Below are 17,369 nucleotides of genomic sequence, written 5' to 3' on the forward strand. Positions count from 1 at the left end.
GAGCCAGTCCCGGATGGCCAGAGCTTCCCCGTAGCCTTACCTCAGCAGTGCTCAGCAGTGCGGTTTGCACCCACACAGCCCTGCCCTCGCTGTCTGTATGCGTGCTTCTGGAGTGACCTCTGCTCTGGCCGCTCTGACAACCTCATTGCACAGAAGAAGACATAAGTGTCGGAGTCTGCAAGCATCTCAGTCCTTACAGAGTGTCTTCAGCCTTTTCCCACCTAATAAAGAGATGCTTTCGGCAGAATCCTGCTCTTTACCTGATACAAGGTGAAAAACTGAAATAACATTGTGAACAACCTTCTGGCCCCCCGAAGGCTAGATATGAGCTTCAGTCAGTCTTGCAATTTTCTGTTACAGACAGCCCTTTATTTCCTTATGAGTGTCTGAAGTTGCTGTCTTCGCCTCTAATCTAACTACTTGTTGTGGTGCTAATAATTGTAACTGAAAGTCTCCTACAGCAGTAGCCCCTGTAGACATAAACAAAGATGGTTCGGCAAAGAAACCCGTTTTTATTCTTCTGTTTCTGACTTTATCCCCAAAGTGATTGACCTCTGTTTTTGTTCACTTTCTCTTATTTATAAGAGCTTCAGTATGTGTTCCACACTAGCTCTGTGACTCAGTTTCATCCATTAGCTCGTACTAATACAGGAATAGTGTGATTGTACAACTAATGATTTGTCACAGATTTCACCAGTGAAACAGTGGCTGGCTCATAGTAAGTGCTTAAAGATGTTATCTGCTGTGCATATCTTATTTTATTAGTATTGTGCTTACACCTTACTTATTTGAAATTCCTAGCCCATAGAAGTACTTAAGAGAAAGGGTAAACTAATCATTAAAAGTGGGTCAAAACTTACCAGTTATGTTTCTTGTATAATTACATTAATTGTCTCTTATAAGATTGCCACATTTGCTGTTTGGCAACAGTAGAATGGGTTAAATAAAAGCAGTTCTATTTGATTTCCTGATAGTCATTTTACTTTCCTAGAGCAGTACATATTTATTATCTGAATTCTGTCCCATAAACCTAGAGAGGCTCGTTCCAGCTTCCATATTAGATGTATCACTGCATTTTGTTTTCTACTTGTTCTATTGATTATAATAATGCAAAGGGCTGCTTGAATTATTTCCTGTTAACTGTATCCTAGACTTAGTAGTTCCCTCTGGCTGTCAGAAATTTCATTCCTCACTTCTATCATGTCAGTCATGTTAGGAAGGGATTTAACCAAAGGAATCTTGAGTTTTGACTCAAGAAAAAGGTGCTATGCCTCAATTCCCAGTGTTGTGTTTTCCTGATTTTATTCAGTACATAAAGCCATTTTTACCCTCATTTATAATAATGAAGCCAGACCGTTTATATTAGAAACCCAAGAATGTTAGACCAAAGAAAAATTCAGCTTAAATTTATTGGGACAAATTTGGCAGAAAGCAGTTGACCAGGGGCTCTTAGTAGTGCCTCCCTTCTATAATCACAAAGAGAAGGTCTCTGACAGAGGACAGAGCTGCCTGGTCTCTACAAGCATTGTAAGAATTTGTAAGCAGAGTTAGTTATCATCAGGAAGGTAGGTAGTTGAAGAAAAGAAGGAAGACAGAATCAGAGCCTCCCAGAGTTGGTAAACAGTTGAAAAAAGTCCATCTGTGACTTCACACATATAAAGCTGTAGATTGCTGTGGCCTTTCAAATTGAGCACCCATCCATGGCTCAGTAGTTGATCTCATCAAAACTTTACGTATAGGTTTTATCACTTTGGAATATATTGTCTTTGTTTTTTCTCTCCCCATTCTCTCCTTAGTGGTATATTTTAAGAATACAGACAAAAGAAAGGAAGTACTATGTTCTTTCCTCATGTTAATTTATTCAATAAGTGTTCCAACATCCTGGCTCTTGCTTATTTTGTAAAAGACTAAACTTTATAGATGTGACTGGGGTCTTGAATGATCTCTCATTTCCCTCCCTTTCTATTAATCAGTAACCACTACCATGAATGTTTGATGCTTTTCCTGCATAGCTTGACTCCATCAATGTGAATATTGTCTTCCATTACTTTACAGATCTGAAGAAGTATATAAATGATGCCACACATGTCTTCTACTTTTCTATAATTCATTACTTTTGTTGTTAATTTCTGTGTTACCTTGAATTTTTCCTAATGATATGAAATTTAGGTCTTTTTAATTACTTTGTCATTCATGCTTTCTGTTATATAAATATCCATATCATGTGAACTGAGCATACTTTAAATGATGGTTTTTAGTTAAAGTCAGATAAAAGAGTCTTATTGAAGAATTCTTGAATTTTGATACTTAACTTATGTTTTCACTTGGTGTCATTTAGAAAAATTTCTGTACAGACATGAACTCAGGAACCCGAACCAGTACAGATGATGTACATCCTACCATGGTGTCCTTTTGTAGAAGCCATGTATAGGAAATTTAGATTTTTGCTTATTATATTGTGTTACTATTGATCTGAATGATGATATTGGCATAAAATAGTTGACTATGCTAAGATCTAGCCTAGAGGAAAATGTGCATAACTTATTGTTTAGTGGGAGAGGGCAAAAGGTTGGATAAAGTGCAAAGAAATGAAACACTGATGTAACTGTTGAAACCAAGGACCAGCATGCAAATGCAGTGATATATGCATTTGTACCTAAAATGATAAGGACTGATATTCTTTGCTTAGACATTCCTCTCATATATGCTGATCCTTAGTAAAGCAAGGGTCTAATGTTCTTTCTTGTGTCTGTCTCTAGCACTCAGGAGGCTTGTACAAGCTTGACCATCATAGTTACCATTAGTTCTTGGAACATAGTTCCAAATGATAAAATGAAAACTCACCTGGGAATTAGTTGCCTTTTTCAATATCAGATTCTGTCCGTTTGTTTGAAAAAAAAAAAAATGATGGTTCTGCAAATATGTTTGTTGTTTACTGTGGTTGACTGAATATGTGATCAGTCAAATGCTGTATTTCATTTATATATCCTGGGCCTAGATATATAATTACATTCACCAATAATGTATGGCCTATCTTGTCTGTGACCCAAATGTCCTGAGCTCCGACACTGAATCTAGGCAGCCATAGTAGTTTACAGTGAGTTGGCTTCCAATATCCTTTAGTAACAGTAAGTATCTTGACCTGATTACCCCCATTTAACTTCCAGGATGTATTGTTCTTCCACAAGAGTATTCCTGTTTTATCTATCAATGCCCTAGGCTATAGTGACATCCTTTGGCATAAATTAATGAAAATTTTTGAGTTTTGACTTCCTAAAGCATTGTTTTAAAATATCACTTTTTCATATGAAGTTCAGCTACATGCGTAATAGGCTTAACAAAATCTTTTGTATTTTCTTGCTATCCCCTTTCTGTAGGACTTCTGTAACTTCTTTGTCTCCTTTCTAGAAGACTTTGACAACATAATGGTAACACCCTTCTGTCAGCTCCTTTTTTTAAAAAAAAAAAAAATCTTCAAGCTTTTATAGCATTACCCTTTGAGCATGAAAATCAAAAGTGGGCCTTTCTTCTATAATGGGTAACAACTATAGTCTCTATCTCATCTACACTCTGACCATGCTCAGTTGAATGGAATTTCTTTCTGAGAGTTTACCCCTTGATGACCTCATGATATTTATCATGTGCATGTGTAGAAACCCTAAGCACTCACAGGAACACAGACAGTAGGTAACTCTACCCCAACCCTAGTTTTGAATCTTCCTATTCCTGAACTCTTGTTTCTCTTTTTGGTAACTTGCATTGTTAATAGAGGAGTGTATGGCTTGACTTACCAGCTGATGTAGGACAATAGACCTATGTTAAGCAGTACACCCTTACAGTCATATCTCACTCACTGCCTCTTTCCAGATTCTTTTTTTTTTCAACACATATGTCATGAGATGTTTATTTTCTTTTCCATCTATTCTGATGCAATTGGTTTGTAGGGTTCAGTGTGCCTCTCCTTTTAAAGGCTGCCCTTTGATTTTGAAACCATTGTTAACACTTGAATTTCTTCAAATGTAATAGTTGCCCATTTTTCCATTGTTCTGTATTTTTTTTTTTGAGATAGAGTCTCTATAGCCTCTGCCCCAAGCAGTTGCAATTTGAAGAAGTTCATTTCCAGAAAAATGCATGTAGCACATATATCTATAAAACTGTAGGTCAGCAATGGCTTAATTCCTGATAGCTTCCAAATGGAAGCAACCTAAATGCCCACTGGTTGGAGAAATGGATATGTACCTTTTGGCTAAGATCAAGTGTAGTACCTGTTTCTAGATTCTTATCAAAATGCATCATCTCTGCTTTCTTTCTGGGATGGAGAATATATTCTCTTTGTTTTGGGGGTGCTTTTTGAGCATATTCTTGAGAATATATGTTAGAAGACTTCATCTCTTTGGCTTTGCTGAGCTATCCAAGAATGCATGCTCTTCATTAAATTACTGTTAAGTTTCTGTATCAGCCAACCCACAATGTAAATCAAAGAAACATTAGAATAGAAACAATAGATGTGAGTGTAAGTCAGCTTGTCATATGGCATTTGGACGGGTAATATTGTATATTGGTACAAATACCTTTATTTGCATAGTCCAACTTTGAAATATTTGGGCTATTATATGCTGACTGCATGGGCAGTTTCTCTAATGGTTGTTTTGGTAAAGCAAGGTTTGAAAGCACTTCTGGACTCTTAATTTTTCTTGAGAATTTATGCTTAAGTAAGCATGTAAGATTTTATTCATAAAAAACTTGAATTAAGCATTTTTATTGTCAGGCTGATAATGTTGTCCAAAAGAAAACAGTTTGCTTGATTCATTTTCCAATCCTTCAATTATGTTTGGTGGGGGGAAGATGTTACAGCAGGCAAAATATTTTGTTTGAAGTCAAAAGAATGTTCTTTGTTTTTATATTCATTCAAATAAATAGGAATTCATATCTTTTCAATAATTTTAACCTATTTTTTTTACTACTATCCTGTTTTAGGAACATAAAAAGTTATGTCCATCATGTCTAGGCATGTTAATAGACTATGTTGTAATGAAGGCATGTATTTGTGGTATGTTTACTTTGGAATGAATCTGGCAGTTTTAGCAATTAATGCTGGTATCAGTTGATATTAGTCAAATTATATTTAAAGTAAGGCTTTCTAAAAACATCATATATTTGTAACTTGTCATTAGGACCTCATATTTCTCTGTCTTCTGTAGTCAAAACAGACCAGTCTCCTATGATGACCATAACTTTTGGTTCATATCATATATATCATTTCAGCTGTGGACACCCAGTAGATTCCAAATGAGGATTCATAAGTAGGACTGTTTTTGCTAGGGGATTTATTAACAGATACTGGCTTATGTTGTTTCGATCATCATCATCATCATCATCATCATCATCATCATTATCATCAACAACATCATCATCAACAGAGAATGCTTTTTATCATAGCAAAATATGCATTTTACCATATGCTTAAAATAACATTTTACCACTTGAATATTTTTTTTAAATTTCCTCTATTTTTCTTTCATCAAAAATAGATCATACAATGTATTCTGATTTCATTTCCACTCCCCGGACTCCTCTGACATCCTTGCACTCCCCTCCCCTCCTAATCCTCACCCTTTCTGTCTCTCCTTAGAAATCAAACAGACCAGAATAAGAAAAGCAACAGACAGACAAAGCTCTGCACACCTAGGAATCCCCCAAGAACAAAAAAGCTGGAAGCCATTATGTATATGCAAAGGACTTGTAAAGTTAAAAAACAAAAAAAAATGTCCTGAGGAAACATTTTGAGACAAATCCCTTCCAAAGATGCTACCCAGTTCATTGTTCATTTTGTATTGGCCATCTACTACTGGGCATCGGGCCTATCCTTAGAGTGATTTTTATACCTGGTGAGATTCCTTTAAAGAGAACTAATTTTCGTTTGTGAATTGTTACCTATTGACGACAACTCCTGGGTATGGTATGGAGGTTTATGTCCACTTCTCAGAGTGCTGGGACCACACTTGCACAGACCCGTGCAGGTCCTGTGTGTGCTGTCTGTCTCTGTGAGTTCATATATGCACGGTCCTGCTGTGTTTAGAAGGCCTCATTTCTTTGGTGTCCTCCATACCCTCTGGCTCTTACAATCATTCTGTCTCCTGTTCCTTGGGGTTCCCTGAGACCTCAAGGGAAGGATTTGATCGAGACATCCAGTTGTGAAGAGAAACCATATCATTGGCAATAGCCTGAGTTGTTCCCATGGATCCCCCTTAACTAAAAGCTCAATTAGATGTAGCCTATTCCCTGAAGTGTAGGCTTCCTTTGGTGATGAGAGGTGTCCAGATGGGGCTTCTCCTCCCCCACCTCTGTTGTCTGGCAAATCCATTTAGATCATCTTCATACGTATATGTTTTATGAAGCTTCTATGTATTAGGTACCCCTCAAATAGTACATGGTTTTATCTGTCCCTCCCCATGCTTCCCTTCTCATCTCCCCTTTTCTTCCCTTCCCCACTTGATCCTTCCATTTTTCCGCCTCCACCCCACTCTGTTCATCCATAACTAACTTTTTTATTTCTCTTTCCTAGGGAGCTCCTTCCCTACACCCTAGTCCTTTATTCTATACTTAAATTGTTTGATTATATTGATTATAGCCTGCTAATTGAATGTTAACATCTTGGCAATAAACATCCATATATACATGAATATATATCTTATTTATCTTTTGGGATCTAGGTTATCTCACTCTAGATGATTATTTTCTAGCTCCATCCATTTACCTTTGGATTCCATGATTTTGGGTTTTTGGTTTTTTGTTTGTTGTTTTATTTTGGGGGCGTTGCTAGTTTTTTTTTTTTTTTTTTTAAAGCAGAGTAATATTCCATTGTGTAAATGTATGACATTTTCTTCATTCATTCATTAGTTGATGGGTCTCTAGGCTGCTTTCAATTTCTGCCTATTATGAGTAGAGGAGCAATGAAAATGGTTAAGAAAGTATCTCAATACTGGAATACAGAGTTCCTTGGATATATGACCAAGAGTGGTACCCCTGGATCTTGAGGTAGCTTCCTGAAGAACTGCCACACTGATTTCCATAATGACTGGACAAGTTTGCACTCCACCAGCAGTGGATGAATGTTTCCCTTACTCTACATCCTCACCAGCATGAGCTGTCATTACTTTTATCGATATTGGCCATTCTGACTGCTGTAAGATGTCTTGATTTGCATTCCTTTGATGACTAAGGATGATGAGCATTTCTTTAAGTGTTTCTCTGCCATTTACATTTCATCTTTTCAGAATTCTGTTTAGATTTGTACCTCATTTTTTTTTATTTGTTTGTTTATTCATTTATTTATTTACTTTTTTGTCTTTTGGTTTTTTGAGACATGGTTTTCTCTGTGTAGCTTTGGAGCCTGTCCTGGAACTCACTCTGTAGCCCAGGCTGGCCTTGAACTCACAGAGATCCATCTGCCTCTGCCTCCCAAGTGCTGGGATTAAAGGCGTGTGCCAGCACCACCTGGCTGTACCTCATTTTTAAATTAGGTTGTTTTCTTGATGTGTAGTTTTTGAGAGAGAGAGAGAGAGAGAGAGAGAGAGAGAGAGAGAGAGAGAGAGTGTGTGTGTGTGTGTGTGTGTGTGTTTATATATTTATATATACATATGTACACATACACACATGTACATGTGTAGTTGCTAATTTTTTTCCCTTTTCTGTAGGGTACCTCTTGTACAAAGGATGGCATCTTTTTCTGTACAGAAGCTTTTCAATTTCATGAGGTCCAGTTGACTGCTGATTTTAGTACCTATGTTATTGGTGTCCTGTTTAGAAAGTCTCTCCCTGTAGCAGTGAATTCAAGGCTATTCCCCACTCTGTTTGATATTTATTTTTTCTTAAAAAAAAATTTAACTGCCTTTTTACAAATTGAAATAAGATGTTCCTGGCATTGTTCTTACAAAAAAGAAAGGAAGGTAGGAAGAAAAAAAGAAAAAATAAAAAGAAATCAGGAATCTGCTTTAGTGTGGAGGGGAGTGATTAAGGTATTTCCCTTCTAGGATGCTCTATGTGATGCTAAAAATATTAAAAAACAACTTGGTGAGTACCAGTGAACTTGTGATATTTTTTCCTCAGGGAGAATATTCTAGACCTCTGCTATCCTTGGATATGGGGGATGGGACACAATATGTTCACATGAATAGCTCATCTTCAGATACAAATGATTGGCATGAATTTCAGAATGTCAAACTGTAGTTTTTTTTCCATGCTTCTGTCTTATGACTTATTTTTATTTTATGTGCATTATTGTTTTGCCTACGTGTTTGTCTGTGTAAGGGTGTCAGATCACCTAGAACTGGAGTTAGACAGTTGTGAGCTGCCATGTGGGTGCTGGGAATTGAACCCGGTCCTCTGGAAGAGCAGCCAGTGCTCTCAACCACTGAGCCATCTCCTCAGTTCTTCCCATGCTTCTTAGCAAGTTTGTGACACCCTTGTTTGAGTTACTTTTGTGATCCTTTTATGTAGAAAGTAATGTATACTTTGTTTCTTAAGTTTCCATAGCCTCAGCTACTATTTGCCAGAAAGTATGTCACCTAAAGACTGAGATAGGCCGGGTAGTGGTGGCACATGCCTGTAATCCCAGCACTCGGGAGGCAGAGGCAGGCGGAGGATCTCTGTGAGTTCGAGGCCAGCCGGTCTATAAAGCGAGTTCCAGGACAGCCTCCAAAGCTACAGAGAGAAAACCCTGTCTCGGAAAAACGGAAAAAAAAAAAAAAAAAAAAAAAAAAGACTGAGATAGATCAACATGATTAGTCATAGTGTATTCCATATTGATGTTTAGTAATCAGAGGAGGATCAAAGCGTTAGCCGTGCCTTGTGTGTGTGTGTAGCTGTGCATACATCTTATTTCCTGCTGACTCGAAATGGCTGTCATTCCTAGGATTCTAACTTACATATAGTAGCTGAGTGTTCTTCAGTCTGCAAACATGGTGATACATGTGTGCTTATCCCCCACAGAAGTCCAGCACTACTTCAGAGACCTTATATGCTACTAATGTCAAGAATTAGAGATCGAAGGAATGGTATTAAAGATCTGTGCTTGGTGAAATGTTTCCTCAGCATAGAATTTTGAGGACTAATAACCATTTGGATACTGGGAGAAGACAAGTTGGGCTCCTGATGACCCCAAAGTGGGAATCTGGGCAACTGTTCTTAGTTCCAACCATGTGGTGACAGGGTTATACTTAGAGAGTAATGAGAATATTTTCTTGGGACCTTACTCTAAAAGGCTAGAGTCTTACTGAAGTGGTCAGATGTACTCAGAAAATTGTGTTTCACTATGTCTAGAGGAATTTAACTCATAAATGAACCCAAGCAATTTTCTGCTTGTGTGTGTATGTGGTTTTTTTTTCCATTTTATTTAATAGTTTTTTTTCCCTACAGTATGTCCTGATTGTGATCCTCCTCTTCCCACGCCCCTCCAGTTCCTCCCCACTGCCTTTCCTATCTGGATCCAACCCTATTCTATCTCTCTTTAGAAAACAAACAAGGATCTAAAGGACAATAATAAAATATAATAAGCTAAAACAAAAGCAAACAAATCATAATATGACAAAAATAGAGAGCCCAAGAAAAGGCACAAGAAACAATTATAGTCACAGAGACCCACACCTTTGCACACTCAGGAATCCCATAAGACCATAAAACCAAAAGCTTTTATACACACACACACACACACAGAGAGAGAGAGAGAGAGAGAGAGAGAGAGAGAGAGAGAGAGAGAGAGAAGAGGGAGGGAGGGAGAGAGGACCTATATAGGTAAAAATAAATAAATGATATAAACTGGAAATGAAATACAAATTTTAAAAATCCCTGACCTGAGATGAGACAAAGAACCTCTAAAGATTCCATTGAGTTCATATTTTCATATTTTGTTAGCCATCTACTTACTTACATGTGGAGAATAGAGGACTCGGCCATGCGATGTAGAATACATTTGGTTTCAGTATCTCATAACAACTACAAAGATACATTTTTCTTTAGATTTGTTATGGGGCTATTTTAAGTCACTAGTCCTTAAAAAATAAGTACCCATGGGTATTTACGTACTTTCACCCTTGGCATCACATTTGGAAGTATCTACTCCAATTGGGATGTTCTGTCTTTGGGGTCAGATCACTGGAGTTTAGGCATGCCTTTGTAGCAGCCCAGGCCTGACATATGTTGCATTCTTAGTATGGTTAGTATTGGTATGCTCCTACCTAAATTACATTTTCATCTCTTCTCTTTATTAGAAATATATTTACTTTTTCCAAAGCACACTAAAATGGTTTCATACAACTATAATTTAGTACCATTTTTTTTTTAATTGTGAGACAGCAGTAAAATAATTACACAGTAAACTTATTTTTTCCTGACAATTAAGTCTTGGGAAAATCCAGGGATGGTGAGAAACTAGGCTTATTTTTCCTGTAATTATCACTGCAAGCTTCCATAAAATAACCTCTGTAACCAGAACATAAAGTTCATATATGTCTGTCCATATTGATTAATGTTCTGAAGGCCAAAGTATATTAAATTAAGACTGGCTAATAGAAATTAACTGGCTTTATTCTACATGTAGTTGGTTGGAATTATATTTGCTATTGATGTGGAATATTTTCATTGAGTACACCTTATCTTCTAGTCTTAGTAGATATTAAAATTTCCTCAGATTACATGGCTGAATGTAGTTTTAGACCGATGTAATAACACTTAATTAAGAAGCCCTGGGTGGCCTAGAGAGATGTCTCAAAGGTTAATAGCACTGGATGCTCTTCCAGAGGTACTGAGTTCAATTCCCAGCAACCACGTGGTGGCTCACAACTATCTGTAATGAGATCTGGTGCCTTCTTCTGGCCTGCAGATGTACTTGCAGACAGAACACTGTATACATAATAAATAAAGTTTGGAGAGAGAAAAAAAAAAAAAAAAGAAGCCCTGCGAATTTTATACGTGATGAAGATATAGCATGCCCTCTTTCTCCACTGGACTTGGGTAGTGCCTGTGATGGAGTGTCACATGTTAGAGACTCCTCCCTACCTAGAAAAGCATTTATGCTCTTCTAGTACGTAGAAGGTCATATGAGAAGTTCTTCGCTGAGAGGCTTACAGTTGGTAACGTTTGTAGTCTGAAAAAGAAGTCAGTAGTCTACCCACATGGGGGATTGGGAGAAAGCGCATCGAAAGCGGTTTGAGATCTGTAAGTTCTATATTCAGAAGCTCAAATCAAGCACTTGGCATTACAGACTTGGTCTTAATTTTGTTTTCCAGGGCCAGCCAGGGGACCAGGCTGCTCTCTTTACTGCACAAGCACGGCCCTCCCCTCAGCTCCCTCAGTATCCAGGGCTGCAGCAAGCACAGGTACCCACATTGGCTTTGAGGCGGAGCTGCTTCCTTGATGTCTTAATGGTGTTTGTTGGGAGTAGGAGATCAAGGAAACTGGTTATCAACTAGATCTAGAACGTACTTACTTCTGCTTCACAATTTCAGATCAGTAATTGTTGAATAAGCCTCAGGATTGACCAGGAAATCCCTCAATTAGAAATGTAAATAAATGCAGACTTCTTGTCTGCTGATGAAAGCTATTGAGACACTTAATCCAAAGCAGTGGCACACACCTGCAATGTGCACCCAGGAAGCAGAGGTAGGAAGATGGAGGCCAGCCAGGCTTGTGTAGTAAAGACCCTATCTCAACTAATTAATTAATTGTTTAATAATCTCAGAGTTATTTATGATATAATATATTATGGCATAATTTATTATAGAAATTTTCATATTCAAAGATAACTTCTATGAGGAATCACAGTAGAACAAGAATCAGAACAAAATACAGGTGCTGTTGACTCAGTAGCTGTATGGCATGTATGTTTCTCTGAGGTTTGGCATCCTTTTTGTAAGATCAAGAGAAAAGATGTAGGATTCAAGGTGATGTATGGGATTAACATACTATCACATACACAGTAAATGCTAAACAAATGGTGCACTTACCTTTAAACAAGGCAGGCATTTATCCATGCCCTCTTGTAGTTTTATTATTTCTGCATCCTTACACCCTTATGCCTTTCTTCCTATACAAGAAGGTCTTGTGTGATAAGACTTGTATTGGGGCTGGCAGTTCATTCCATGTAGAGGCTGAAAGGAGAACCATGTTCAGTGAATTGTATCTTCTGATCCAGAAAACTCCATGTTTGTCTTTTACATAGGTGTCAAGGTTCAGAGAAATAGGTACTTGTATTAATGGAAAGTATACTCTGTTAATTTAATGTTCACTGGGCTGGGACACCTTGTTTGGCCAACTTTGGAGATGATATTGATATTGTTTGGGTTTTGTTGGATGTTGCTGCCATCTGTGCACTTAATATGTAGATACCATGCTGATTACTTCTATATAGAAAGATGCCTTTCCTAGCCCAAAAATAAGCAACTCAACTTAAAAGCCAAATAAATATTCACCTATTTTGAACTAGAGATTTCTGCGAAATCATTGCCCAACCAGTCTATACTGTGGCTAGATTTCTTGCCTACAGAGTGGCCATCCTTGTACTTTGAGTCCTCTGAGTCTATGCAAACCATGAATTTCAGGTTGGACCTCCTGGGCTTATTTTCTTGCCCCTCTCCATTTCTTAGTGATGGGACTATGGGTGCTAACTGGAGCACTGACTTCTTCCTTTGTGCCTTCCTGCAGACCATGCCCCAGGGCTACACAATGTATGGAACCCAGATGCCTTTGCAACAGGCAGCTCAGCAGCAGTCTGGTGGTGTGGTCCTTTCCCCGAGCTACAACTCCAGGGCCTACCCAGCTGCACACTCCAGCCCAGCACTGATGGAAAGACTCCGACAGCTTCAGCAGCAGCCCAGTGGCTACGCACAGCAGCAGGCCTCACCATACCTGCAGCCGGTAGCTGGCTCTCAGAGGTGATACCTGTTGAAGTAATTGCAATAGTAAACCCTCTCGGCCTTGGCTTTGTTACACTTCTTCCAGGCATTTGACACTGTGGCAGTTTTTTGAGCTCCTCTATTTGTGTCCTGACATCTCATTTTTATCAACATGCAGTAGAGGTTCCAAATTCTTTCATTCCAGAACACTGTGGTTTTGACTCACTTCTTCCATTGTGTGCTGTGTAAGATTTTCAGATGATACCCGTATGTTAGCTCTAGTGTTCTTTCTTTTCTCCTTTTTCTCAAAAGACTTTTTTTTTATATTACTAAACATGTCCAAGAAAACTATTGATCCTTGTTAGCAGTGCCTTTACTAGAACTCGCTGATCAGAACCATACAATGTATGTTGTAGTACTGATTGTAGATGGTGCTTGACCAAGTTTAGTTACAACTTAGTTTCTGTCTTTTGCACCTCAGTGATGACTCACGATAGACTTTTCTGGTTCTTCTTTTAATTGCATCTCTTCCACACAGGGTGTGTCTGTGCTGCTCATCCTTGTAGCTGCTATCCATGCATGGCTAAATTTAAATGAATTAAACTTGGCTTAACATTTAGTTCTGCAGGCACATTAGTCACATTTCAAGTGCTCATTAGCCAGCTATGGCCAGCATGGCTAGCTTTGAGGTCCATGGTCTGTGCGGCGACATGGAGACATGATGATTATGGTGATTATGGAAGCCCCATGTTCAACTAGATGCTCCGCTCTCTCTTGAAATTGTGTTGTTTGGACCAGGGAGCCCTGTGGTTTTGTTTAGTTCTAAGATCTGATAATTGTGTAACTAGTCCTAGAAGCCAAAGGCCATTTTATGGGATGGCACAGATGAAAAATCATTATCATTTATCATATTCCCCAATCCCATTGGATAGTATAGTTCAGGAGAATTAGGTTTGTGGACTTCTGCACTGTACAGTGGAGAGCAGCGTAGCCCCCGTGTATTACTGTCAGTGACCACCCACATGTCTACTCAACTATTCTCTGAAAATCAGGAAGATGGATGGGAGCACATTATGGGAAATAAGTTAATTTGTAAAGCATGCATTACATTTGCCATCTTTATAAAAAGTAGCAGCATAACAAAGCTCAATAACTTGAGCTTCAGGGCCCAAAAATTCTGGGTTCAAATCCCACCTCTGTCCTCTGTTTTCTGGGTGACCTTAGTTTTTTCTCTTATCTCCATTCCTTCTTTTTTTAAAGTTAGATAAGAAAACTACTGACCTCACATAGGGATATGTAAGGAGTAATGAAATACTATTGTTCAGCCTTTCCACTTGTGGCCTGCTCCAAAGTAAATAGTAACTTATTTTGCTTACTGCTAACTACTATTTTTTTTTTTTAGAAGTAATTTCTGTATGATTGCTACTTGGTCTGAAGTAGTATGCTTACTATCTTCTTCTTCTTCTTTTTTTTTTTTTTTCAATGTGGTCAGATCTGTTTTCTGATCCTCTGGCCTTTTCCCATTTTCAATTGTACACATGATTATTAAACACGAATTGTTTCTTGGTGGATGTGTGTAAAATGCTGGAGGCACTGATTGACACTTCAATGGTACGCCTGGTTCCTGAACACAAGTTGCATTATTCTTTGCCAGACTGAACCACCAGGCTCTACAGCAGAGCCCTCTGGTGGGCGGGGGAATTGATGCTGTGCTGACTCCCGCACATCCCAACCTCCCCTCGGTGCCCCTGCCTCAGGACCCAATGAGGCCCAGACAGCCGCAAGTTCGACAGCAGCAGAGACTCCTCCAGGTATGGGGCAGGGAGGTGAGGGCAATGCCATCCCTTCCAGTAGTGCAGATGCAGAGTTCTCATAATAAAAGACACTTCAGGTTGAAGTATTACATTCCAAGGAGCCCTGTGTATTTGACATTAGCAACTTAGCTAGTACACTGTAGCTCCAAGAAGGTAGAATTTTCTTCTCTGTACCTGCCAGACCATGAGCAGGGGACTCCATTTCACAGAACCATTTCCTTTCCCCAAAACTTCAGGTGGAGGGGGGGGAGGAACATAGATGCCTTAGTTTAAATGTGAACCCCAGCTTGCCTCGTCGCTAATTGACTAAGGGCCTACAATTTGAATACAAAGTTTCATAAACATGAGGGAGAAACAGACAGGAGGAAACACAGTTTTCAGCCATTTCTTCAATGTCCAGGACATTGTGTTTGTACCACACTCTACTCTACTTAAGCCATGGCTTGGAGAAGCGGAGATGACATAGCTCAGAAGGCTCTATGTTAGAATCCAGACAGCTGTCACTGGTTTGTTTGATATAAATAAGTGAGACTTCTAGGTAAACAATTTCTCCCTTCAGCACATTCTTGTTTCTTATTTCCTTGTTCCAGCATTATTGTGGATGGAGGATGTGGCTCATTGGTAAAGCACCTTCCTGACATGCACAAGGCCCTGGGTTAATCCCCAGCACTGGGATGAAGGATGAAGGGAAGACTGGCAGGCTGGCTATTATGTTAAATCTGTGCCTTTTTTTTTTTTCATTATTAACAAGTGATATTTTTGTGTTGGAGATTTCTTGATAAAACTGTTATGTAGAGTCTCATTTCTAGTCCAAAATGAGGTACAGCTTTATTTTATGTACCTACATAGAATACTGGGAAATGTGGAATCTGGTGGAACAGGGTATGCATAAGGGAAGAACTGCCTATGTTCTGTGAGATAAACAGGCAAGAAAGCAGTCATGCAGAAAGGAACACAAAGGAAATTGTGTGTCTCAACTTTCCCATTGGATCGAGAGAAGGAAAAAGTAGTTCCCCTAAGAATTTCAATCATAAGCCCAAGTGAAGTTGAAGTCTACATCTAGTATGATCTGCAGATTTGTAGTGGATTGTATCGAAAGGTAACAAAAAATCAAGACAAGCCCTCTAGAACTGAGCTCCAGTTTATAACGTAGCCATGATCACATCCTCATTTTGGATATACTGTTTTAAAAGTTGTGATACATTACTGATAATATGTGATAACTGATTTGCATGAGTATAGCCTGCTAATGTGTAGTCCTATTCATTGTATAGATGCTATTGCCAAGGTGGAAAAAACAAAAACAAAAACAAAAACATACTCTTGAGTTTTGTCATTAATAAAATGGAAAGATTTATTTACCCGTGCATCAAGGTTTACATAAGAAAACTCAAGTAAAGCACTGGTTTGATGTTCTTTCCAATATTTTTACTAAGATTAACTACTAAGCAGAGAATGATATGTTTTAAGCCACCTTTCTACAGATATTTTTCAGGACAGCTATTTGAATGTCTCTGTTTTAAGATTTGTTACTTCCAACTCACCAAGGAACCTTGCTGCATTGCTTACTTACTACACTCTGCCTTCTGAGGGCATTTTCAAAGTTGCAAATAAGTCATTTCCTGACTAGGTAACATGAACCTTTTTTCCTGTTAGCGCATGCCCCAATAATATTTCTTATCAACAATAGCTCAACAGTAAGGAAAGGAAGGTGATTTGTTCCTGGGTCTGAACTACATTCATTTATCTTTTTATGATTGGCTGTTGGAAAAAAGGAAAAAGTCAGCAATTGAAAAGTTGAGCTCATCTTTCTTGCAGAGAACCAAAGTGAATGGTGGCTGGCTTCATATTGCAATACTTGTGGTTCAACCTACATTGTTCATTTTGAGACTCACCTTCTCTGGACCTCTGCTAGGATGCCAAATCTGTAAGCACTGCAGATCTGGCAGTAGTTATTTATTGTTTTCACTTTTTTAAAAAAGTAATTTGGGAAATAATATGTAGACAAAGTTGGAAAATGCATATGATGAAGTCTAGTCGGGTTATCAGAATGAAGTATTTGGATGGAGTTATTAAAGGTCAATGAGGGAAAATCCTTTTTTTTTCTTTTTTTCTTTCTTTTTTTTTTTGGGGGGGGGGGGCTTCCCACCTGGTGCATACATTGTTTCTTCTGTGACTTAGAATTGTTTTCCAGGAGCTATGTATTTGAGCCAACTTAGTCTGGACATGCTTTCTAGTTTCGTGCTGGTAATTTATCTCAGAAACTCTATGGGATAGTTTACATCCTATAAAAAAAAAAAAAAAAAGTGGACTCCACAGGGGTCCCCCAAGTACCATAGAGAAGAGAATGCCTGATTGCTGCTTGTGGCACCTGGCAGTGTGGAATAGGTAGCTTGTGGGGGTCCAGGCAGTGGATGTGAAAAGAAGCCATACAGTAAGTGTACAGGGTGACCCTGGACAGTGAACACTGGCTGCCAGAGGAAGAGAACTTGAGTGTGGGGTGGTCCGAGGAGACTTCCTGGAGGAACAGAATCGTATCTTGAAGGAAGAGCAAGGTTTGGCAAAGTTAAGACAGAAAGGTTACAAGCTTGCTTCACATAATGACATTTCTGTCAGTGACTGGCTGAAGTGACAGTGATCCCTTCAGGTTTTAGTGCAGCTAAAC

General features: G+C 38.6%; 1 protein-coding gene across 11 annotated transcripts in view; it reads left to right on the forward strand.

Moving 5' to 3' along the window:
• The window catches only part of Med12l (mediator complex subunit 12L), a 340,622-nt gene that overhangs the window by 305,039 nt on the left and 18,214 nt on the right, over nt 1-17,369 (forward strand). For 7 of the 11 annotated variants that reach the window (XM_036191125.1, XM_036191128.1, XM_036191127.1 and 4 more), the window contains 3 exons: nt 11,286-11,375; nt 12,700-12,929; nt 14,545-14,701. In XM_036191125.1, the coding sequence (XP_036047018.1) occupies nt 11,286-11,375; nt 12,700-12,929; nt 14,545-14,701 (477 nt within the window). Of the gene's footprint in view, nt 1-11,285; nt 11,376-12,699; nt 12,930-14,544; nt 16,826-17,369 lie in introns of those variants that run through there. The other 4 variants (XM_036191134.1, XM_036191131.1, XM_036191135.1 and 1 more) reach the window with 4 other exon arrangements.

Source organism: Onychomys torridus, chromosome 6 (assembly GCF_903995425.1).
Source record: "Onychomys torridus chromosome 6, mOncTor1.1, whole genome shotgun sequence".
In the NCBI taxonomy this organism is placed as follows: Eukaryota; Metazoa; Chordata; class Mammalia; order Rodentia; family Cricetidae; genus Onychomys; species Onychomys torridus.